The sequence below is a fragment of the Artemia franciscana genome, chromosome 12 (assembly GCF_032884065.1).
Source record: "Artemia franciscana chromosome 12, ASM3288406v1, whole genome shotgun sequence".
NCBI lineage: Eukaryota > Metazoa > Arthropoda > Branchiopoda > Anostraca > Artemiidae > Artemia > Artemia franciscana.
Genome location: NC_088874.1, coordinates 15,156,501 through 15,183,016, shown reverse-complemented (window position 1 = coordinate 15,183,016; position 26,516 = coordinate 15,156,501). Strand labels below are relative to the sequence as shown.

General features: G+C 34.7%; 1 protein-coding gene across 1 annotated transcript in view; it reads right to left on the bottom strand.

The window, feature by feature from the left end:
* Positions 1-26,516, bottom strand: part of LOC136033733 (uncharacterized) — a 189,509-nt gene that overhangs the window by 46,863 nt on the left and 116,130 nt on the right. Inside the window, exons 15-16 of the mRNA XM_065714626.1 lie at positions 22,226-22,363; positions 11,847-12,065 (exon numbers count right to left, since the gene is read on the bottom strand). Of these exons, the coding sequence (XP_065570698.1) occupies positions 11,847-12,065; positions 22,226-22,363 (357 nt within the window). The remainder of the gene's footprint in view (positions 1-11,846; positions 12,066-22,225; positions 22,364-26,516) is intronic.

Here is a 26,516-nt window from a genome sequence, read left to right as displayed (position 1 = left end):
CACAGTCATGAATAATTTCACATCAGCGATTATGAAGGAAGGATAGTGAGTCCATGCAAAGAGGAGGAGGGTATGATACATGGTATGATACATGGTATGATACATCAAAAGGTGCATTTTAAACCCAAATTTTATAGCGTTCCGTCAGTATTCAGGTACATATTGAAGAGGGTCAAGGGGAGGAGGGAAAGGATGTATAAATTAATCTCCAATCTCACTTCATTTTGATTAAGCCTGAAAATAGCTACCTCTGGTCAATAGCTTCCTTTTAATTCTAGAAAATATTTTCAAAAAAAGATTAGATTCCTATGTTTAAAGGTGTAAAATTTGGAGAGGTCACGCTGGCCATCTTGAGCGTTCTCAGGATATTTTCAAGGAGGGGGAGGCAAGTGTTAGCGGGAGCTTCTTTGTACCGAAGTTTAAACAAAAATATTGGGTAAGGAATAACCAAGAAAGGAGCGAAACCAACTTATTGTAACCAGAACTTGAAAAAAAAGTTTTGATAGTAACAAATATATTAAAAGACTGACTTTTTATGGTAATTCCAAATGTATAAAGGTCGTTAAGTTTCAAGTTACCGAACAAAAGTTCCGAGCCTGAGAAAATTTGTTCGATTTAAAAGCAGATGAAAGACTTTTGCAGCCACGGTCTTTCGTTCGAAAATTGAACTCAATTTCAAGTTCATCCTAGTTAATCTTCAGCCATTCGCTGTTTCCAATGTATTCGATCGCTTTAGTCCATTGTTACTACATAAAAGAAATTAACTGAGAGAGAAATTTGTGCTAGTCCTTTGGCAAATTTTTAAGCTACCAATTTAGGACGCTACCATTCAATTTACAAGGATTGATACATATATAAATTAACAGAAAGCACTGAGGAATGAGGACGGGTGCCCCAGTCACATCTTGGATAGGACAGGGCAAGATTTCAAAAGCGATCAGAAATTAGATAAAAAAGAAAAAGATTTTTTCAAATGAAAGTAAGGACTGAGGTTAAAACTTAACACGAACTTAAAAGAAATAAATGCGTATATGAGGGGGACTGCTCACTCTCGAACCCCACACTGTTTACTCTAAAGCTTTATAATGGTTTGAAAGTGCTTCTCATTCTAGTTCAATGGCCCTTGTGTTTGAGCAGGAATTCTTAAAGAATCGGTATAAAAAGTCAAACTTAGCATACAGAGCGGGGGTTCAGGGTTTAACACTTCTCCTCATATACAGAGTAATTTTTGTTTTTTAATAAGGTTTTAATGTCACACATTACTTTTACCTGAAACAAAAACTTTTTAATTATTTAATAATCTTTAAAAGCTGATAAAGGATATCCGTTTCTGCACAAAAAATTGTTCATGAGATACAAGATTTTTTTTTTTAAATGAAGGGGACAGCAACTTTATCATTGAGGTATGCGATACGACGCATCGTATCGTATATCGTATAAAAAATACCGTATAACGACTGCGTGGACACTCGACATTTGGCCAAAAAACATACAAGTCCTCATCAAGTGCAATAAAAAGATGGATGCACAAAGGTGGCCCGTGACTCCTCCGTTAACTCTCTTTCTGTCAGTTTTTTAACTCAAAGCTTCATATACAGAACATTGTTTGAAGCAGAATCATACAAGCATGTTAATTATATATCATAGGTAGCATGAAGTGGGCCTTTGGTAGGGTGTCATCACCAACCTTGTTGGGTCTCAGCAACATCTCCACAAATCCCACATGCAATGTTTTGCACAAATCTAGGCATGTTGCTTTATATTTGACCACGATCTCTCAAGGATTTTGAATATGTACGATTTGAAAACTAAAGCAGACCATAGTCCCATCTATCTATACTCCTTCCCCATGGTAACATTTTCGCTAAAGTGTCGGTAAGTGTCACTTTGTTTGACTCGAAATACAAGAATACTAACTGCCTCCGCCCTTTTTACCAATTGTTTTCGGAGACTAGCAAGTCTCTTGCACCTTTTCTTGAAGTGGGGTCATGTAGATATCTTCTTTCTATATTAATGGAAACATATAAAACAGGTCCATGACCCCTCCGACATCACCCCGCCCCCACCACCACCAGCTTCTCAGTTGAAACGTATATAGCACCCAGTTTGAGCTGTAATCATACTAGGGTTTTCAATTGGAATGATTAGAGAACCAAAGTGGCCTTTTCAAATGCTCCCACCAAATTTCTAGTTGGAGCGTAGGTATGTGGTTCGATGTTAGAACCAAAATAGCTCGAAGATTCTCAATCAGTATGTCTAAAGAGGAAAAGTGGGGCAGTGGAGCCTTCGATATTCTCCCCTTCCAACCATCACAAACTTTTCAACATAGAGGTAGGCATGTATCCCACACTTGGAACAGGAATCATGCACCTATTTAAAATTTGTATGATTGTAGTTTAAACCTCAATAGTGCAAAAGCTTTCGCTTTGTATTATTAGAAGAAAAAAAAAGGCCATCGAAATGTCAACCCCCCTTCTCAAGCCCCACATTGTATTTTGTTGGAATAAGTTCAAACAGAGATTTTCAATCAGTGTGATTATAGTCCATAGTTGGAAGTTGTCACTCCTTACTTGCACTTGAAAAAAACTGTTTTATTTTTTATTTAATGATCTTTCAACAGCCGATAATATTGTATGACCATTTTTTATTGTACAAAAGAAGGCATATAGTATAAGGTTGAAATATCAATATTTGGAAAATTCAATATTACAATATTGGAGGAAAAATGCGCCCCATGGACCCTCAAACTTCACCCCTTTTAGCCACCACTTCCCTACAGTAAAGATTGGCATACTACGCTCCATTTGAACTTGAAAAACACAAGGTTTTTTAATTGGTGTAATTAGAGAATCAAAGTGGCCTCTCCTACCCCTGCCAGCTTTATAGCACAAAAATTCGCATGCTTCTCCTTTTTTCCGAAAGGAATCAGGCAAGGGTTTTTAATCTGTATTACTGACCAAAAAAAGTGGGTCTGTGACACCTCCACCACTCTCCAGTCCTCCTACATCGAAATTTTTAGCAAAAAGTTATGCCTATTGTATCTTATTCATATTGAAAAGATACCATTATTTGTGTTATTTCTGATTTGAAACAGAAACTGAGTCCGTAGCCTCTCCGACCCCTCCGGCCCTCTCCCAGCCAACTTTTTCAGAGAAAAATAGTTATGTTGCAGTTTGTTTAAAGCATAATCTTCCAAGGATTTTTCTCTGCACTGATAAAAGATGAAATAACAAGTCGGGGACGTTAATAAAGCTAGGCATATTTATTTTCACCGATTGACTTGAAATTTATGAAGCAACAAGGCCAACTATTTATCAATAGTACATGTGAATAACGATTTTCATAAGCGCTCTTTCCTTCTCTAACCTTTAAATGTACACGGTCCGTTCCCCTGGACACTTATGAAACAAGTGACTTGGACCAACGGGGGTGTAGAGGATGGATTTCTAGATGGGTATGTCCTTTCTGGGCCCCGCTTACCTTTCGCATTAAAGCCTTTGAGCTTACTAGTACCTAAATCACAGTTCCTACAAAGAGAAGACCCTAATCTAAATCTTTTAGGCCGTTAATCTTTGCAGTCCTGGTACTAGGAGGCTTTGAAGTCTCATTGGTCGAGATTTAATTTCCATCACAGAGAGTGACTTGTAGGCAAGAATCGTATAGCCAGCAAGTATTATGGGGCAAGTGGTCACATGCTTGTGTTTATTGTTCTTCCCTTAATCTTTTCCTCATACGTTTTAGGGCAGGTAAAGTTGTCTTCAAGCCAGTTTGCTATTCAAAGACAATAGATACTGATGCAATGCAATGACGTATTTTAGCAATTATTAGTTAAGTGCTATGCGGATATGACTCGGAGATAGACGTAGACTAAAATTATTCTTGCCATGAAATTGCAGGTGTTAGGTGTTCAGGCAAAGCATCATATTCATAGCTTGTACATGCTTTATTTTTTTGGGCAAAGACATGGATTGGGTTGAGTTTTATTTTTAGGACAAAGTAACGAAGCATTAGCTTGGATACATGGTGCATTATTGCCAGGAGACAGATAAAAAATTTGGCTTTAAACAGAAAAAAAGCATGTCTTTCGACAGTCACCGTTTTGATATACGGAAGGTCTATAGATACGGCGAACATTAACCCAATTTCTACATCTAAGAAACATCTTAGCATCCACTAAATAATCTTGAACCTCCTCATCCTTAAATACTCTCAACATAACTGAGTATCACTCATTGTAAAATTAAAAAAAAAAAAAAAAATACCCTAATTCTATCAGACCGTTACAGATCAGACAGTCAGACAAGCAAGACAAAGAAGCAAATAAAAATGGAATGACTGATAGTTAAAGTTAAGTTTTCAGCTATGGAAAAGTACTTAAAAATAGACCAGACGGATTGTGGATTGCATATGTAGCGTCTAGCTCCAGCTTGAATTTAGGTCTTGGCTTTTTGACTTCACTGATCAGGTTCAATGTGTGATTGAACGAGAAAAAGTTTGTTAACTTGATCTATAATAATGAAACATGAAACAACTTAAGAGAAAATACCTCTTAGAACGTGAAATATTATAAACCTCCACAATTGCTCCTCAAATTTACGATTACTAGCATAATGTTTTTTAGTTTACTTTAATATACCTATTTTATCCTTTACTTTCAATGGTTTTAGTTAAATAAAACATAAATATTTCCTCAAACAATTTAATTTTTTTTACTAACAGCAATAGCCACCTGTTTAACTCTTCGGCTTTTTATATCTAAAGTAATGAGAAATCCCTGTTCAGGGTTACAAAATAGGACCGAATAAGAATTTTTCTTAGAAACTACAAAGCCTGGTAAACGGGAATTTTGGTCTATAAATAATAAAAACAACGTATTTACAATAATAAAAATAATATATATATATATATATATATGTATAATAAAATAATTATAAAATAATATAAAATACAAAATAATTTAAATATAAAATATATTTATATTTATATATAAATATTAATATAATGATACAAAATATAAAATAATATATATATATATATATATATATATATATATATATATATATATATATATATATATATATATATATATATATATATATATATATATATATATATATATATATATATATATATATATATATATATATATATATATGTCAGCCATAAATACTTTCTTTATTTTGAATTTTCTATTATTGAGAAGTATGGTGATGCTGACATTATTCAATCATTTAAGTTGCTTAGTGCTAATTTAATAAGACATGCCTTCGTGTCCCTAGTCCCAAAACATAACATTATCCGTGAGTTTTTGTCAGTGATTAAGGTTTAATTATATACGTTTCTGTGTATTATTTTTTCTTCCTTTTTAGTGTAATTTACTCCACTTGTTTTGTATAAAAGTCGGTCATAAGTAAAGTATTATTATTTTTATTATTCAAATATACCAATAGGCTTTAATCTATCACGCTTTAATTCTGAGAATACTACAACTCATCAACCCACCTAAGGCCCACAAAGCCGTATATACTCCTCCTACCATCCAACCTACTCACCGCTTCAATCTCTATCTCCTCCAAAGAAGTTCTAATTGCCTTTAAATCCTGGTCTGTGACTTCTTGCCACCCACTTTAAGGACAAACTGCTTTTCGTTTAGCCCTAGATAGATTGCCAAAACGAACAATCTTAGGCCATCTGTCATCCTTTATCAGCGGAACATGGCCTAGTAACCTCAACCTTTCTTCCATGACAGTCTTAGAAAGTTTGATCTAACCAAATTCTTCGCACAGCTTATCCTTTCGAAGCACCGACATTTAAGAGTCATATTTAGCCAATATCATTACCGTGGCTTCAAATAATTCTAATGTTATTTCGCAGGCTTATCTTCCAATTCTTCCGATTTTTCTTTCAACTGTGAAAAAATATCCTGCGCCTTGGCTATTCTTCTGTTTTCATATTCACTACATCCACAATCAATGTTAATAATATAGTAATCAGATATGTGAAGCTATCCACTTGATCGAATTTCTCGCTAGCTAACATCACCACTTCACTCTTATTTATTCCCAGTATAAGTGAATTTGTGAAATAGTCGAATAACACTTGCCAAATTCTCTTTTCGAAAACCAAATCACCAAATCACCTCTGGAAAAATAACCATCTGTTCAAGCCCAATTCTTCAAAACCCTAACTGTCCCCATAGTTTCATAGAGAAACAAAATATTATGGAAAAAACTAAAAAACGAATGGAAGCTATTAGTCTTCGAAATGAGATACCTCTGATGTAGGGTAAAATAGTAGATAGTAATTAACAAAAGTCGTCGGAAACCCATCACTGTTTACTTTGTTATCGCTAGGGCATTAAATCTTTTTTCATGATGCCATGAGTTTAGCACCCTTCTCCTCTGACAAGTCTGGACCTCTGAAACACATCTTTTCAGGAATATTTTGATGATATTTTTTAAACCCATCCCCTCACAAAGGCTTGGTTAGAAATATGGCTCCAAAAATCAAACTATAGCACTTACTCTTACTTTCCAACTAACTAAATTCCATACAAGGAATTATATACTACTTATAACAAGAAGACACACTCACTTTTTCAATCAGTTTGACCCTTAAAAAGATTTCAAGTTCTGACTGAATGAGCCCCCTCCCAAGTTTCTACGACCGTCCTGTCTACACAAGGTGTCCCAAGGAGGAAATACACTAGAAATATCGTTCTTTATTTATTAAGTCTTCTGTTTTGACTCTGATCGTCGCAGGGTTAGTTGATGGGTACACCTTCTGTAAATACAGTCTAAATAAGGCAAACAAATTGTATTGTTATTTTTACTGTAGTTGTTGCAGCCTCGTATGGATATTATTATTGTGGGGATTTACCATGTTTAGCTTTGTGAAAATTCGAAGAAATACTTAAAAAGATAACAGGAAGTAAATTAGTAGCCGCATAATTTAAAACCTTGAACACAAATAGAAAAAAAGGATCTTAATCGAGGGAAAATCTGCAGACTTGTTATTCAGGTGATAGAACAATGTTTAACTAAAAAAAATTCTTTGAAAATGAAGGTCGTATTAGCACCAAGGTGACGAAGCATAAAAGAAGAGAAGCAGAACTTGATTTTCTATTCCGTCCAGTATTAGGCAAATTTATGCATCCTTGTTTTTAACTTAATGACTTTCTCCGTTTTGTAGTCTCGGCTTGCATCGATTCTTGTTCATGCTCTAATGATCAATTGTAAAAAGAAGCTTTCTCCCCATCTCGAGAATAAAAATCTTTTGTTTAGCTTGCTTATTTCTTTCTCTAGCTAGACATTTGTTCTCAACGATGGATGTCTTTAGGAAAATTGCTTTAGAATGTCAACGGTCAATATTTTTCTACCTGCCTAAACGTCGAGTAGATAAAAATTGTATCAACAGTTCGCAGTAACAAACTGTAAGTAAGGAGCAACCATGGTAATAGTGACCGACACTCTAATAAAATATTCTGATAACAATTTTATGATCTGCTTTTTATGGTGATTCCAACAGTAAAAAAATTCATCAAATTAGAATCTACGCATCATAATAGGCACTAAAAGCAACGAGATTAAGAAAAAGTGCCTGATTTTCTAAAAAGGGGGAGAACATCGTAAGGGGCAAGTGGTCCTCATGATAATAAGGCATTCAAATTCACCATTTTAGAGAACTTTATTTTAGTGTTCTAAACCTTCCATTCATAAAAATGATCAATTTATATACTTTTTTTCGAGAAGGAAGATCGCAGATGCGCGTTTATTTGTTGTTGTTTTTTTTTACTCACAGGGTTATGATACCGATTTACTGGCCATAGGAAATACGGAGACGGTTCATTCGAAGAGGAACTAAAAGCTCTAGCGCCCTTTTTTAAGTGACCAAAAATATTTTGCCACAGCAAAGTGTTGTTTTCGGTCATTTTGTAATACAGATTCGCATTTTCGATCCAAAGTGGGCAATGTCGGTTTCGACTGAAAATCCGAAGATAGTTAATCAATTTAAAATTATTGAAAATTAATAAATTGAAATTTCCAATTTCAGAAATGTTAAGTAAAAGTTAAGTAGTCCATATAAAATAAGCGGTTAATGTAGACACTTATTACTAAGCTTCATTTAACCAAGTTGATTCACTTGATGCTTAATATAAGTATGTACAGTGATTTTGGGGGAAGAGGAGGTATGAATTAATCTCTATTTTTCATTTTATTTTGATTAAGCCTGAACATTACATAAAACTTTTAATGCATAAAATATATTTTTTGTAACGTAAGAATTTACATTCGTACTTACTGGCACAAAAGATTAAGAAGTGAACGGGCATTTTGAATATCGTCAGGAATTTTTCCAGGAGCGAGGAGGCAAGTGGTATCAGCAAATTTTATTATTGATGTTGAAAAGGATATGTTGGATTTCATGTTTGTTTTTTACGTTTTAAAGAGTTATATAGAAATGGGCTGAAAGCAAGGAGAGACTCGTGCTCACGGCACCAGAGTTCTAAAAAATTAAATCAGTTCTGATAGCAAGACATACATTAAAAGAATAAAATTTTTATGGTAATTCAAAAACATAAAATTTGATAACTTCGACGTTGCCTAACAAAAGTTAGGAGCCTAAGAAAAATTGTACCATTTACGAAAAAGGGGAAATACTTTCGCAACTGTATTGATTCATTCGTGAATTGAACTCAGTTTCAAATTCTTCTCCGCTAACCTTCTGTCATTCATTTTTTTTTTCTTTTTTTTTTTTACAAATGGATTTGATCGCTTTAGTCTTTACTACAACATAAAAGAAATAAAGAGTCAGATAAACTGCGTTAATCCTTAGGCAGATTTTTTTGCAGCCATCAAATTTACAAGTCCTGATATAAAGAATTTAACAGCAAGCAATGGGGGAGTGGAGGGTATAGGGGACGCAGCACCCTCATATCTTGGATAAGCCTAGATGTGATTTGAAATATGATCAGAAATTAAATAAAGAAAATGAGTCGTTTCCAAATGAAAGTAAAGAGTCGCATTAAAATTTTGGGCGAACAGAAATTATTCCCTATATGAGGGGGGTTACCCACTTCTCAACTCCACGTTCTATACACTAACGTTTTACGCCACTTTAAAGATACTTCTTTGCCAATTCAATAGTCTTTGTGTTTCAGCAGTAATTCTTAAAGAATCAAAACAAAAAGTCAAACTTAACATAAAAATCGGGGAACTGAGCAGGGGAGCAGGCCCCCCTCATACACTGATAATTTCTGTTCGTTTTAAGTTTTTATGTAACTCCTTACTTTCACTAAAAAAATCTTTTTTTGTTTAATATCCAACTAAGACTGACTATTTTGTACGAAGGTATAGAACAATGCTGGTGTCAGAAGAGAGGATTGAAATATACATAGCCGAAAATTAAAAGACATTATGTACACTTTTCAGATTTTTAAGCTAGATGTATTGTATACTTGCCTTTTACATGGGTTGTCAAAGCGTGAAAAAATCCTTAAAGTAATTTAATATGCAAGCGAGCATCTTCGAGCTGCTAGCTTGGTTCTGGTAGAGGATTAAAGTTTGATTTTACTAGCATAAATTCGTTTGTTTGGTCTCATAATTTTTACTTTTGGCCACAATACACAAAAAGATCATTAATGCTCAAAAGGGTCATTAGGACTCTTCAACTGATGGCCATTAGGTCCTAAAGCAACACTTCGCATTAAAATTCATAATTTTTTCATTTAAATTAAGTGCTAACGGGCAAAGGGCCAATACTCTACAAAGTTTATAAGAATATACACTATTGAAAAAAAAAGTCAAAGAAAATAAAGAACGATATCTTAACTCGAGATGAGCAGGATTGAAGATATATATAATAAAATGTCAAACTTAAAGTGAAGAGAAGTTACTGAGAATGAATAAACGAAGCCTAAAACAAAAAGAAATTAAATGAATAATTAAGAAAACCTTTAAAATATTAAATATTTACCATTAATGAGTAAATTAAACCGAAAACGAACAGAGAAACAAGAACAACCAAGGTAACCCCCCAATGAACAGAAATTGCCATAAATAGAAGTGGAAGCTCTTAAATGGTAAAATGTCATTTGCGCTTTACTGAAAACATAATATGTTTTAACGATTTTTTTTATCACTGCAACATTGCTGTACCAAAAGCTGATGAAACTACAAAGTATTAATTTTTTCCCAAATGCCGTTATATTTTAAGTAATCAACCTAGTTTAACTATTTGGATATACTGTTTTTTAATCAATATTTTCTTCCTTTTAAATACACTCCTTTCGAATGTATAGAACATCGATCGTTGAATCATTTATTGACTCACAGATTTGGAATGTCGTGAATCAAGAGGGAAATTTTTACAAGAAAAGGTCCTTTCAAAGTAATGAGATTAAACTGACAGTTACAATTTTGATTGCTCTAAATATATTTTTTTTTCCTATATCCTTGATTAGCATTGCGATTTCCTTTTTTTTTGATGTTTCGGCAAATAACTACACACTGTTGGAAGTATATATTGTTTTCAGTAAAGTGCAACTGACACTTTTAACCTTTTAGTGAGTTTAATGGGGTGGTAGCCCATTCTTATTTGTAAATATTAATAAGTTAATTCCTTTGTTTTGTTTTTTTTCCTGATATTATGGCAAACAAACAAAAAACATACTATTCAAAATAAATCGATTTCACTAAAACACAAATGAAACTCTAGCCTTCAAAGGGTTTGAGGTGGTGGCGTCCTGCTCTTATTTGTATTAATTTCTCTTCAGGTCAAGTTTGACTGAGTTTTTCATTTTACGTTATTTTTAAGTTTGAAAAAATTTATTTATACATTAATACCAGACTAGGTAAACTTGACGAAGATTAATTTTAATGTTTGATCGTTTTAAGTTTGCTTTATTCACTACAAGAAATTTCTGTTCGTTTTAGATTTGATTGTTTATGACTATTACTGGTAGTTTTAGACTTTCCTTATTTACTTTTCACTCTTTAAGTTTCTTCAAAATATTGTCTTTAAAACATTTTTGAGATCCTATTTGTTTTTCGATTGATGCAGTTTAATTGTAGGCATCTTTAAAAAAGTTTTACTGCTTACGAGCTATAATCACTCTTAAGATCATGTCCAATTTTAGAAGAGCAATGGTAGGCAAGGCAGTGGTAGGTCAAATGCTGAAGCTAGTGGGCCCATGGGAGCAATTTGCATAACGTATTAGCCTTGCCCCTGAGGCTGCGTTATTTATGTAACCCCCAAAGGTATATTTTAGACCTTACAACTACATTAATTAAAATGTCTATAATTTTGTTGACATGCCAATATAGAGCGGGGGATACGGGTAAAAGAAAAGTAAAGGATACGGCATTAGACTTTACAGTCCGTACCGGCGGTGCTGATCTCCGTTTCTTGGCCCTTCAGCCAGGAAGTGCAATGGGGGGGGGGCAGCCATCCTGTGCTTTCGCACACCCTTCCTGTTTACCTTCCCCAGATTTCTCCAGGTACCCATTTAGAGCTGGGTCGACTCTGGCTAAGCTTACAGAGTCACGCCACTGACCCCCGTCCCAAATCGAAGAATTGGGTACACTGGGATTTGAACCCGCGTCCTCTCAGACAAGGGATCCCGAATCCAGCGCACCAACCCACTCGGCCAGGGCGGCTCACGGGGCAGCTCAGGAACAAAAAAGGGCACAGGAGGAAGGCTGATTCTCGTCCTAGCACTGTTGTCCCTTAAAATATAGCATAAAAAATTTTAATTTTCGAATGAATGATCCCCTCTAGTTGTCAACGACCATCCACAGACGTACGTAGTTGCACGCACATCTGAAATTAAAACTTCAGATACTAACCTTGCCACTGTGGATAACATTTACAGCGAAAATCTTCACCAAAATTACTGCAAAGACCATTTCCTCCACAAGGATTGTAATCACAAGGTTCCTTAGGAACGGAGCAGTTTTTGCCTTTAAATCCTTCCTCACATTCACACCACCATGTAGTTGAATTTGTAACACAGAAGCCACGATCACAGGGAGAACTGTAACAGTCATTAATCGTGCAGAAAGGACCTACAAACAAATGAAAATGAAAGGTCAATATAGCATGTGGCACATCAGAGAGGAAGTATTCTGAAATGTAAATCCTTTTTATCTCCGGAAGTACAAAAATTTCCAAAAACAGGGTTAAACAAACTTAAAGATACTAAGAGTAAAGATACTCTTAAACAATAACAACTAAAGACTACGTTAATTTTTGTAATACAAGTTATTATAAAGACCTCGAGCGAGAAAGCATTGTAAAAAAAGCAATAATAAATTAGGTCCTCAGAAATCTTGATCAAAGTAAACTTTTATTTTCTATTAGATACAGAAACACATTATTAGGACATATACCATTAAATAGTCACGTTTTAAACTGCCATTGAAAAAGAAAAGCCTCAAATATAGTCGTTTTATTTCACTGTTTCATAAACAATCTAAGGGAAACAAAGTATTTTCGCTATTTGTATAAATTCCTAATATTTGACGTTCAATGGAAGTCTTAAAGAATTAATCCTTTTAGTGGCGCGAAAATACTTTACAGACAAGGACTAGTATTTGGTTCTCGCCGAATAAGAAATTTCTCAGACATACAGGGGAGTAAGGGCTGATATCCGGATATTCAAGGGGCATAGGCTATATAACAGTTATCTTCTCCAAATTTTTGGGAGCCAACTGCCCCCCTTAACCCACCCCCAAAACGATGCCCCTGTAGACATAGTTTCAACCAAATCTGATATTTACAGGAGGAAGAAAATTTTCATAATAACTACTACTTCTACAGCTACTAGTAATAGCTCACTGCAGCACCAGACTGCCGGAGGCTAACAAAGCCGTACACACTCTTCCTGAATCCCATTCTATTCAAAAATTTCCTCTTTACCCCCATCCCGAAAAATTCCCATTTCCTTTAAAGCCTTCCTTACAACGTAGATACGGGTTTGATAGATCGTGTTTCAAAGAGTAAGCTATATGAAAAATAGAATAACATCGTCTTTTTGGCCATACATATAGGGCCAAACGAAAAGCAGGTGGTCCTCGAATGAGACAGGAAGACATCGTAAGGAAGAATTTTCAGACTGAGCAGCGGAACCGATGCCTTCTTTGCAAAATTTGTTGCAGACGCTGTGGATTCCGTACGCAATCAACGTGCAATTTTCCCATCTTTCATCAGAGTCGGACTGTGGAACTTGTACATAATTCCTGTTCCTGAAAAGTCTCTGAAAATTGCAGCGTATCAAACAGTTCGTGGCAACGAATCAAACAGTTCGTGGTAACGAACTGTAGTAAGGAGCGACCCAGCTCAATAGTAACCGAAACTCTAAAAAATGGAATTTTGATATCAATAGTTACATCAAAAGAATTGAATTTTAATGCTGATTTTAAATATATAAGTTTCATCAAGATTAGTCTTACCCGTCAAATGTTACGAGCCAGAGAAAACTTGCCTCATTTTAGAAAATAGGGTGAAACACCCCTAAAAGTCATACAATCTTAGCGAAAATCACACCATCAGATTCAGCGTATCAGAGAACCCTATTGTGGAAGTTTCAAGCTCCTATCTACAAAAATGTGGAATTTCGCATTTTTTGCCATAAGACAGATCACGGATGCGTGTTTATTTGTTTGTTTTTTTGTTGTTTTTATTTCCAGGGGTGATCCTATCGAGTCAGTCTTCCTAGAATGTCGCAAGAGGGCTCATTCTGACGGAAATCATAAGTTCTAGTGCCCTTTTTAAGCGACCAAAAAATTGGAGGGCAACTAGGCCCCCGCCCACGCTCATTTTTCCACAAAATTACCGGATCAAAATTCTGAGATAGGCATTTTATTCACCATAGTCGAAAAACCTAATAACTATGTCTTTGAGGACGACTTACTCCCCCACAGTCCCCGTGGGAGGGGTTGCAAGTTACAAACTTTGACCTGTGTTTACATATAGTAATGGTTATTGGGAAGCGTACAGACGTTTTCAGGGGGATTTTTTTGTGTTTGATGGGGCAGAAATTGAGGAGGTTGCGTGGGAGGATCGTTCCATGGAGCAATTTGTCATAAGGCAAGAGAATTTCAATGAAGGGGGCGCAGGATTTTCTAGCATTATTCAAAGAAACAATGAAAAGTTTTCCAACTGAAAGTAAGGAACAGCATTAAAAATTTAAACGAACAGAAATTATTACGCATATGTGGAGTTTACCTCCTCGTAATACCGGCCTTTGTTATTCAAGGGTCATTCTTCAGGAATTGGGACAAATTTAAGCTTTAGTGTAAAGAGCGAGGTATTGACGAGGGGGTGAACCCCTTCATATGCGCAATAAAAACATACGAATATAGAAGTTCGTTACGTAAGTTAATTCGTCAGTTACGTATATTTTTTACTAATGAAAACCTTTGTAAAAAATTAAAAGTTCTAGCTGCCCTTTTAAGTAATCAAAAAATTGGAGGGCAACTAGGCCTCCTTCCTTGCTTTTTTTCTCAAAATCTTCTGATTGAAACTATGAGAAATCCATTTAGCAAAAAAAAAAAAATTATTACGCAAATTTCGTTTTAATTATTAATGCGCGGAAAGCCAAGATCGAAACACGCATTAATTCAAAAACGTCCAGAAATTAAATAAAAGAAACAAGTTTTTTAACTGAAAGTAAGGAGCGACATTAAAACTTAAAACGAACAGAAATTACTTCGTATATGAAAGGGGCTCTTCCTCCTCAACGCCCCGCTCTTTACGCTAAAGTTTTTTACTGTTTTAAAAAGCAGAGTTAAGAGAAAGAGTCAAACTTAAGTGTTAAGAACGGGGCGTTGAGGAGGAAAAGCCCCTTTCATATACGAAGTAATTTCTGTTCATTTTAAGTTTTAATGTCACTCCTTACTTTCAGTTAAAAAAAACTTGTTTTTTTTATAAATTAATCTCACATATTAAGAAGACTCTGCTGTTCAAGAAGCCATAAAAATTGATTTGTTTATATGCCTTTTAGTATATAAACAAGGTTTTCCTTATCGTTGGAAAAGGAAAGGATTTTCACGCCAAGAAGAAGCAATACCAAGAAATTATCTAGGAGACATTCACAAAGTCGTTATCCATCAAAAAAATAATAAAAAAAATACAATACCAGACAAAATTCGTAAGTTAAAGGTACAAGTTATGTTATTAGCAACTGAATTAATGTTGCATTCAGGAGAAATCAAAGATTTCAAAATTGATGGCAAACTTGATCGTATGGTTAATGCAAATAAAACTTAAAACCGATCTATTTCTTCTTGCATTTTTTCTTAACATTTCTACATTTTACAATCGTTGAATAGCTAAGCTACCTATTATTCTTTGGAGAAGAAACAGATCACTGTTAAACTATTTAAAGTGATGAAAAAATAATCTCAAATGGGAATATTCAGCAGCGTGTGTTAGAAGCGCTTCAAATCTCTAGCTAAAAAAAGGGAAATTCGGAAACACGTCTTTCCAGCTTGAAATAAAAGGTTGAAATTTTTACCGAAAAGTGTCGCATCTCAAAAGCAATACCCTAAAATTTGTCTGGGGAAATAGACGGCAATTCTGTATCAGCTGAATATTTCAAGTAACGGCTGGAATTTTCTCCTATGAATTTCCTATCTTGCTGTGTTAAGAAACAACAGAATAGGCATGTTTTTAAGCAGTACGGCAAATCTTGCAGAAATGAGGGGCATTTAATGCTCGCGGGAGATGTTGAACCTAACATAAAGTATAGGCAATTGGACCTTAGTAATATCCAACGTATACCATTCATCACCTAAGTTATACAAATACTTTTTTTTAACGTGCTGTTGGTTTTTTATATTAAAAACAGGTAAAGATTAATTTTAAAAAAATCAAAGTTTTTCTGAGATAAGTAAAAAGCGAAGTTGAAACTCAAAATGAGCAAAAATTATTGATTCATAGCCAATCTAACATATATCGATGAAACTAGTGCAAATAAGTCAATTGATGAGATTTTCCTTCGTTTGTGTGATTATAAAAAAACTAAAGCTTAACTGAAAACACAAAAGACAGATATAAAAAACAAAAATATAGATTTAGGAGTCAAAAGTGAGCTCGTAGCCTGACAACAACAAATTAATCTATAACGATTCTCATGGTTTAATGGCAGCTGTGATATCAGTAACTTTCAGTTTGCAATTAAAATTATCTCAAGAACTTAAGCATAAAAATAAATATTATTTTAATAGCCGCAAAGTCTTTGAACAAAATACAAAAATAATAGATTAATTTATCAGGTAACATCTTGGTCTCACCAACTATACTACTAATAGTGAGTAATATCAAGGAGGCACACTCGTGCCTCTATAAAGAGGCGACACACGACAATGTTAAGTGATCTTCGGTTCCAGTGGTCGCAGACGGATGGGGAGGGATGCATTTCGTAGCCCGAGCTCCAACTAAGAAACCTGCAAAATTTCATCCCCCTCCAACTTTTTCTTCATGGGGAAAATCTGGCCGAAAGTTTCGACCTGTCAACCCAAGCCCCTCTTTAACGTTGTCCGATCGGGCTGAAATTCACAAGTTAAGGTCCCCTAGGGCCCAGGAGCTTATCCGCGAAATTTCAGCTTGATCCGATAACTCCTTCCCTGTTTTCCAGAAACCACGCATAGCCACTTAAAATTCATTTACTTTTTTTTTCGCCACGCCTACATGTCACATCCGACATCGGATCTGGGTGTACGAAGACTCATTCGATGCGGAATTCTCCGAGTAAGTGCCCATGAAAGTTTCGTAGGAAAATCTTAACCCCCCGAAAGTTTCGACCCTCCAACCCCCCCCCCCTTTTAACGTTGTCCGATCGGGCTGAAATTCACAAGTTAAGGTCCCCTACGGCCCAGGAGCTTATCCGCGAAATTTCAGCTTGATCCGATAACTCCTTCCGGTTTTTCCAGAAACCACCCATTAGCTATTTAAATTAATGGATTTCTCTCCATAAGAGCCCATGTTAATTTGAAATTTTTAAAAGCTATTGAGAAGTTATATTTACACACATGCAAGTTATTAGCTCAGTTGGTAGAGCGTGAGACTTTTAATCCTCTGGTCAAGGGTTCAAGTCCCTTACGGGCGATTTTTTTTCACAACATCAAAAAAATTTTGATAACACCTGGACAGCTTATCATTTGAGAGATAACAGAATATTAGCTTCTTATGAGCAAAAGAAACATTTCGGTCATTCTATCTATTTTTTTTTCTATTTTATACAATGATTTAAAAGCGGGGGTGGGTTCCTCTCCTAATTCCTGTACGAGGAGTACAGGAATTATTAAATTACATCCACCATGGATTGTAGAAAAACGTACAGAATTAATATGAAAAAAAATTAAACCTGTACAAAAGAGTCTTTAAAAGCGGGGGGTTTGCCTCTCCTAATAGTCTTCTTATAGTCCTAATAGTCTAATAGTCCCATGTTAATTTTTGAAATTCTTAAAAGTTACGAATATCAACATTCAAGTACATCAAAATAATCAGCTCGGCACGGCGAGAATGACTGCAAGCATCATAAAAATCCAGCTCCATTCCAGAAAATTTTTTGATAACACCTGGACAGCTTATCATTTGAGAGATAACAGAATATTAGCTTCTTATGAGCAAAAGAAACATTTCGGTCATTCTATCTATTTTTTTTCTATTTTATACAATGATTTAAAAGCGGGGGGGGGGTTTCCTCTCCTAATTCCTGTACGAGCAGTACAGGAATTATTAAATTACATCCACCATGGATTGTAGAAAAACGTACAGAAATAATATGAAAAAAACTTCGTTTTCTTAAAGAGTTAAAGAGGCTGCGTCCCAAAGTCGAACCTTAAAACGTACAGGAATTAGAAGAGGCAGTTGGGGGGCTGCCGCCCCCCAAACCCCCAGCTTTTAAAGACTCTTTTGTACAGGTTTGTTTTTTTTGGGGGGGGGGACTTCATTGTTACTAATTACTAGTTTCGGCGCAATGGTTCTCCTGTCCTCTTGTGTTTAACATTTTTCGAAGTTATTCCATTATTCATTCATTTCAATTTTTTGTTAATTAAAAGAGGGCCTTTCCGAAGCCAAGAGCTGGGGGTTAGCAAAAAAACAAAAAACCTGTACAAAAGAGTCTTTAAAAGCTGGGGGTTTGGGGGGCGGCAGCCCCCCAACTGCCTCTTCTAATTCCTGTACGTTTTAAGGTTCGACTTTGGGACGCAGCCTCTTTAACTCTTTAAGAAAACGAAGTTTTTTTCATATTATATAATTTTAAGAAAGATTCTTTAGTAAGGCTCAAAATGAAGAACAAATAAACCATAACATGAACTCTGGAAATCCGGTTATTTCTCTCTAAACAAAGAATAATTTTAAGCTCTAATAAAATTCTAAGGCTAGAAGCTAGTCTATAGCGCTAATACTATCAAGATGGCTTCCGGCTTGGGACTTGTCATCAAAATAATCCTCAAATGTCCATTTCAGAACCAAAAAGAGAGTCAATCATTGGACAAAGCTCAGTTTGCTGAAGTGATGCCAAATTAAACAAAAAAAAATTAAGCAACATTCCTAAAATATTTTATTTTTATACTGTTGAAAGTGTCGTTAATCAGTTCGCTTTTACTTCATCAAAACTAATATATTTTGTGTTTTCAGTAAAGTGCTAGTTTTCTATAATCATACAAACATAGGGAAATACAATCAGTTGTTTATTTGCACTAGTTTTATCGATATATATATATATATATATATATATATATATATATATATATATATATATATATATATATATATATATATATATATATATATATATATATATATATATATATATATATATATATATAGAGAGAGAGAGAGAGAAAGAGAGAGAGAGTACCCGGCTGACTGACCGTATTTCAAACAGTAGGTTGTACGAAAATTGTGGTTCAATCCCGCTTTCTGGGGCTATAATGAAAGAAAGGTTGAGATGGCTAGGCCACGTTCTACGGATGAAGGATGACAGATTACCGAAGATTGTCCTTTTTGGCCAACCGTCTGGGGCTACACGGAAAGCAGGTCACCCTTGTCTGGGTTGGGAGGATGTCATAAATACAGATTTAAAGGAAATGGGAACTTCCTGGGAGGTTTTAAAGAGGGAGGCTTTAAATAGATTAGGTTGGAGGAGGAGTGTGCGTAGCTGTGTTGGCCTCAGGCGGCTTGGAGCTGCAGTGAGTTATTATTATTATTATTATTATTATTATTATTAGTAGTAGTAGTAGTAGTAGTAGTAGTAGTAGTAGTAGTAGTAGTAGTAGTAGTAGTAGTAGTAGTAGTAGTAGTAGTAGTAGTAGTAGTAGTAGTAGTAGTAGTAGTAGTAGTAGTAGTAGTAGTAGTAGTAGTAGTAGTAGTAGTAGTAGTAGTAGTAGTAGTAGTAGTAGTAGTAGTAGTAGTAGTAGTAGTAGTAGTAGTAGTAGTAGTAGTAGTAGTAGTAGTAGTAGTAGTAGTAGTAGTAGTAGTAGTAGTAGTAGTAGTAGTAGTAGTAGTAGTAGTAGTAGTAGTAGTAGTAGTAGTAGTAGTAGTAGTAGTAGTAGTAGTAGTAGTAGTAGTAGTAGTAGTAGTAGTAGTAGTAGTAGTAGTAGTAGTAGTAGTAGTAGTAGTAGTAGTAGTAGTAGTAGTAGTAGTAGTAGTAGTAGTAGTAGTAGTAGTAGTAGTAGTATATATATATATATATATATATATATATATATATATATATATATATATATATATCTATATATATATATATATATATATATATATATATATATATATATATATATATATATATATATATATATATATATATATATATATATATATATATATATATATATATATATATATATATATATATATATATATATATATATATATATATATATATATATATATATATATAGAGTGGCTCCGAAGCAGTTAAATAAAAAAAAAGTTTTTTTAACGGAAATTTAGGAGCGATATTAAAACTTAAAACGTGCAAAGATTACTTCGTATACTAAAGAGGCTGTTCCCTCCTCAGCACCCTGCTCTTTACGCTAAAGTTTGATTCTTTCTCTCAACTTCACTTTTTAGAACAGTAAACAACTTTAGCGTAAAGAGCAGAGCGCTGAGGAGGGAACAGCCCCTTTCATATGCGGAGTATTTTCTGTTCGTTTTAAGTTTTAATGTCGCTCCTTACTTTCCGTTAAAAAAAACTTGTTTTTTTATTCAAGTTCTGAACGTTTTTGAATTAATGCATGTTTTAATTTTGGCTCTCTGCACATGAATAATTAAAACGAAATTTGCATTTATTTTTTTTGGCTAAATGGCTTTCTCAGAATTTTGATCGGAAGATTTTTAAGAAAAAAGAAACGGGGGAGGAGGACTATTTGCCCTCCAATGTTTTGGTTACTTAAAAAGGCAACTAGAATTTTTAATTTTTACGAACGTTTTTATTAATAAAAAATATACGTAACTCACGAATTTCTATATTCGAACTTCTTTATTCGAATATTTTTATTACGTATATTTTTATTACGGTTATTTTTTATATGAGGCGGTTCGCCCCCTCGTCAATAGCTCGCTCTTTACACTAAAGCTTAAATTAGAATAAATAGTTAAAATTACTAAAAATACTTTAGCGTAAAGAGCAAGGTATTAGGAAAAGGTGAACCCTTCATATGCGCAGCAATTTCTGTTCGTTTTAAGTTTTAATGTTGCTCCTTACTTTCAGTTGAAAAAACTTTTTCATGTTTATTTTTTCATTGTTTTTTAAATAATACTAGAAAACCCTGTGCCCCATTCATGGAAATTTCCTTCTCCCATGACCGATTCCTCCATGGAAAGATTCTCCCACGTAAACCCCTCCCCTCAACCAAAAAAACATGAAAACGTCTGTACATTTCCCAGTAACCATTACTATGTGTAAACACTGGTCAAATTTTTTAAATTGTAGCCCCTCCCACAGGGACTGTGGGGGAATAAGTCGTCCCCAAAGACATAGTTATTAGGTCTTTCGACTATTCTGAATAAAACGACTATCTCAGAATTTTGATCCAGTGAATTCTGGAAAAAATGAGCGTGGGAGGGGGCCTAGGTGCCCTTCAATTTTTTGGTCACTTAAAAAGGGCACTAGAGCCCCCCTATTTTCTAAAATAAGGTAAATTTTCTTAGGCTCTTAACTTTTGATGGGTAAGATATTACCCATTATATATGTTACATATGTAAAATCAGCATTTAAGTGCAATCCTTTGATGTAAGTATTGATATCAAATTTCCGTTTTTTAGAGTTTCGGTTACTATTGAGCCGAGTCGGTCCTTACTACAGTTCGTTACAACGAACTTTTTAATGATTTTTTTTCATCTTAAGTTTCAATTTAGCTTTTTACTTCCATCATAAAAACTTTGTTTTTAAATTAATCTTTGAGGATCAGAGCTCAATAAGCAGTACCTCGTTCGGTTTCAGATGAATATTTATCGATGATGTATTAATCCGTCAGTTAAGCTAAACGTTTTTTGGGTTAGTTTCAAAGGTCTTATGGGTTAGCAAGATTCTTTTGTTTTCTTTTGCAAGAAATTCATTAAGATGTAGAAACTACGTTCAATAGAGCAGAATAATTATGTTTATTCAATAAGTTATTGATATACCGACGAAATCAGCTTCAAAAGAAATGGACTAGCAAGATAATGATTAATTTAATTAAGGATTTTCGAAAGAGTTAATTCTATTTAATTAAATACCTTGAAACAATTTTGTGCTTGTTTCATTTCAATAAATAAAATAAATTCAGAGAAATTTGAAGACGTGGATCTTGTTTTTGAAATATTTTCCTTTAACCATTTACCGAATTGGATAAAATTTAGGTAACTACTTCTCAGCTTATACCTTTCATCTCTAAAAAGTTTTTATAGTTTTTACGCTCTTTCTTTTTATGAGGTTTAAATATTTTGTGATGTTCAGTAGCTAGATTTCTCATTCTTAGTATTTAAATTACTTTCAAAATGCCGTAGGCCAGTTGGGCTTTGTTATACTCATTTAGAAAAATAAAATACAATTTCTGCTCTAATTTTATTTGTAATTAATAACGCTTACAAAAAAAGAAGTAATAACACTCAATATTTTTGTATTGTTCCTTAGTTTTATCACAACCAGCTGCTTATTGTTTATACAGTGCAATGGGGCAGTCTTCTATTCTTAAACAAAGAAACCATGTCTAAATGAACGGATACAACTCACCTTTCCAAACGCCTTTGCAATGACAATGATGTCCTGTGTCATCTGAAAAGCAGTCTCCATTGTTATTACAAGGATTTGGAGAACAACTTTCCAAAGTACCATTGAAGAGCGGTTCAAGTTTTGAATTCCAAGCTGGATCTGTGGACAAAGATTTCTAAGAGACTCTAGTAAAATACCTATGGAAACTGGATAAAGCAACGCGAATTCCTTTAAATCAAAAGAGATCACATCGGATAAAATGTTTAGCAAAATATTCAATATGAAGCTAATGTTTTATAGTGAAGTTTGAAAAAGTGAAAAATATCGAATTAGAGAAATTTTAGTTTTGTTCTTCATAACGCGAAGGAAGCCGTAGAAAAAAGTTCCCTTTTTAACTCCATTGTAATTTCTTTTAAACCGTCTTTAGTAAAAATCATAAAAATAGTAACCGAAATTCTTAAAATGGACTTTTGAAGAACCATGTATGCATATTATAAATCTCCCTTTCATTTTTTCTCCGATATATAAAATTTATTAAGTCTAAAGATACTACTCAAAGATTATCAGCGTAAAAATATTTGCGTAAATATACAAAAGGGGGAATTAATCCCCTTAAAGAAGGACCCTCTTGACGAAAATTACATGCTCAAATCCAGAATTTCCACGAAAGCTATAATGGAGGTATCAAGCTCATTTTGCATTTTTCCCGAGAATATTTCACAGATGCGTGTTAATATATTCTATTTTTTTGCTGATTGTACCGATTCCAGACTCGCAGATTGTCGTGAGAGGGATTATTCGAACATAAATTGAAAAAATCTAGTGTTCTTCTCAAATACACAAAAAAAAGATTCCACCACGTCAAAGTGGTGATTCACATTAGTGGTAATTACTATTAATGGTAATAGACAATCGGTCTTCAACTTTAGAAGAACTATTTACATATACTCTTAATTTCAGAAACTATGCCGCAATTCGATGGCAGATTTACTACTACGACTGCTAACGACTCACTGCAGCACCAAGCCGTGTTTGACAAACACAGTTGCAAACACTCCTCCTCCATCCCAATCTATTCAAAGCCTCCCTCTTTAAACCCTCCCAAGATGATCCAATTTCCCTTAAATATTTCCTTACGAAATTCTCCCACCCCGCTCAGGGACGACCCGAGTGGGTGGGGAGGGGGGAGAAGCAGGTTGCCATCCGATTACTCTTGAATTATAAAAATAGAGCTAGAACTTCTAATTTCCAATCAAATCAGTCTATTACAAGATTTATATGACCACTCCTTCCATAAAAACCTTATATGTCCTGGGTTATAATTTAAAACCGATAACTCTGAGATCTGCGGGGTTGTGTCAACTCTGCAGGCATTGTTAGATCGGATGCATTTGGGGGAAAGAGGATAAAGGGGGTTGCCCTTTGATCAATTTGAACTCTTGAAAAGGAACTAGAACTTTCAATCTCCGATCAAATAATATCCTTTTCAAATTTGTATGACCACCACTTCCATGAAAACCTGATGTGTCCCTGAGACATAACTTACAACCCTTCAACCCCGGGCTCTGGGGATTGTGTCAACCCCAAAGGCATTATTATATGATCTTAATACTGTTTTGAACAAAATGGCCATCTAAAAAATTAGATCGGATACATTTGGGGAAAAGAGGGAATGGGAGAGCTGTTTGCCCTCAGACTAATCAAATGAGCCTCCTCCAAATTTTATGCGGTCACCTTTTCCATAAGAATCTAAGCCCTGGGTTATAATTTAATACCCTTGCCAATGGGCTATGGGTGCTGTATTAACCCCGAAGGCATTGTTATATAGTCTTTGGACCATTTTGGAACCTTAGGAATCTACTGACTGATGGCTATCTCAAATTTGCAATCGGATGGATTCGTAGAAAAGAGGGCATGGGGGCCTGTTGCCCTCTTATCACTTTATACTCTTAAAATGAGGAACTAGAACTTTCAATTCCAATCAAATGAGCCTCCGTCAAAGTTTAAGCAACCACCTCATCAACAAAACCTTCCATACTCCCGGGGAATAGCTTAAAACTCTTGACCCCTGGCTCTGGGGGGCTCTGTCATCCCCAAAGGCACTGTTAAAGGACGCATGGACTATTTTGGATAAAATGGCTACCTACAAATTTCAATCAGATTCATTTAGGAAAAAGGGCATGGGGGGGGGCTAATTGCCCTCAAATTACTATTGAATCTTAAAATGGAACTAGAAACATCAATTTCTAATCAAAGGAGTCCCCTCCGAAGTTTATACGTCCACTCCTTGCATAAAAACCTTATATACCCCTGGGAAATAGCTTGCAACACTTGCCCCTGGGCTTGAAAGACTCTATTAACCCCTGAGTGTTTGTTTTATCATATCGGTCTATTGTGAAAAAAATGCCTATCTAAAAAATTAATCAGATACATTTAAGAAAAAGAAGGTGCAGGAGCGGGGCTAGTTGCCCTCCGATCACTTTTGATTCTTAAAAATGGAACTAAAACTTCTAATTTCTAATCATTTAAGCCATAAAACCTCCATAAGACTTTACATGCCCCAAGAACATAACTTACAATACTCGCGTCTTGGCCCTGGGGGGCTGTGTTGACCCCAAATCGTTTATTATCTGATTTGTGGATATTTTGAACAAAATAGCTATCTAAAAATTTTGATCTGATACATTTGGAAAAAAGAGGGCGTGGGGGGGATAGTTGCCTTTTGATAATTTTTTAATCTTAAAAAGGGAACGAGAATTTTTAATTTCCAATCAAGCCCCCTTTGAACTTCATACGACCACCCCCTCTATAAAAACCTTATATGCCCTCGGGGTATATCTTACTAAATTTGCCCCTGGGCTCTGGTTTTTTTTTTCAGCCCCAGAGTTTTGTTATCTGATCTTAGAACCATTTTTAACAAAATGGTTATCTCAAAACTTTGATCCGATGCATTAGGGGAAAGAAGGGCGTTACTTGCCATCAGTTTTGACTCTTAAAAAGGATACTAGAACTTTTGATTTCCAATCAAATGAGCCCTCTTTGAAATTTTATACGACCACTCATTCCATATGTAGTGCCTCTGGAAAAAAAAATAACAAAAGATTGAAGTTTTAAGGCCTCTACTATAGGCAACGCTATAGCCATTGCCTCTGATTCCTTTCAAATGTTCCGAAAACAATTAGCCACACAACACTTTGAATTGAAGCAATATATTCCATAAAGTAAAAATGAATCTAGCCCTCTGAAGGGGGCTTGGGGGGTGGCGACGATAGCTTTATAATGTGTAATCTGTGGTTGTTTCAAGTTTTACTTGAGGATTTCATCAATCATTGTAATTTCTGTTTTTAAGGTAATTTCTGCTTAAAAGTGTTAATTTCAGCCACTTGGAGTTTTAAATTTCCTCTTAACCATATCTACTATGTCTACATGGAAAAACCGTGGCATATAAATAGTTTTAGTTTTAACTTAATTTCTAGAGAAAGGATGAATATTATGCAGGATGTGTTTGTTACACTGTTGTTTTCTTGTGTTTTTGTGTGTTTAATTAGCGTGTTTTATGAGTCATCTCTTGGTATCCTTTTAGTAGTTTAGGAAGTAAAATAACTGAGCAAGAAGTTTGTTCAACTAATAAACTTTTGTTTAAAATTTCCGTGACATTTTTTTTATAGCTAAAAATTTTAATATAGATAAAAACTAAAAGGAAGAAAGTTTTCGTTTTATGTAAACTCAATCATGGTGGCGGCATCAGCTGTAACCTAGTAAAAAGTGGACCCCAGCCCATAGTAACAATAAATAAAAACACATTAAAAAAAACTGCCTAGTGAGAAAAATTTACCGTCTCAGACTGATTTAGGAATGAAAAAAAAATAATAAAAGTCTATTACAAAAAGAAAATTATGGTGATTTAAAAAAGCCTAAAACCCCTCAAAACTGGTGTCAGATCATACTGAAAAGTATACCATCGGAATTAACTTGGTCGAAAACCTAATACAAGCGAATAAAAGTCCCCCTCCTTGAGCAAAAAGGAAAATCACTTTTTTGCATAGGTAGCACTGATCTGTCTCCCTTTTTTTCAACGCCTAGCGGGTTACCAAAGCATCATAGAGAGATGTTTAGAATTATTTGAAAATAAATCAGAGATAAGATTGTTTTAAATAAGTTTTTCAGCTGAAAGTAAGGAGTAACAATAAAACTTAAACGAACGGAAATAATTGTTTCATCTATGACGGGGCTGCCTCCCCCCTCTGGAAAAATATTATGATTGCTGTTTTGCTTTACATTAAATTTAAATAAAAAACGCACACAGATTAAT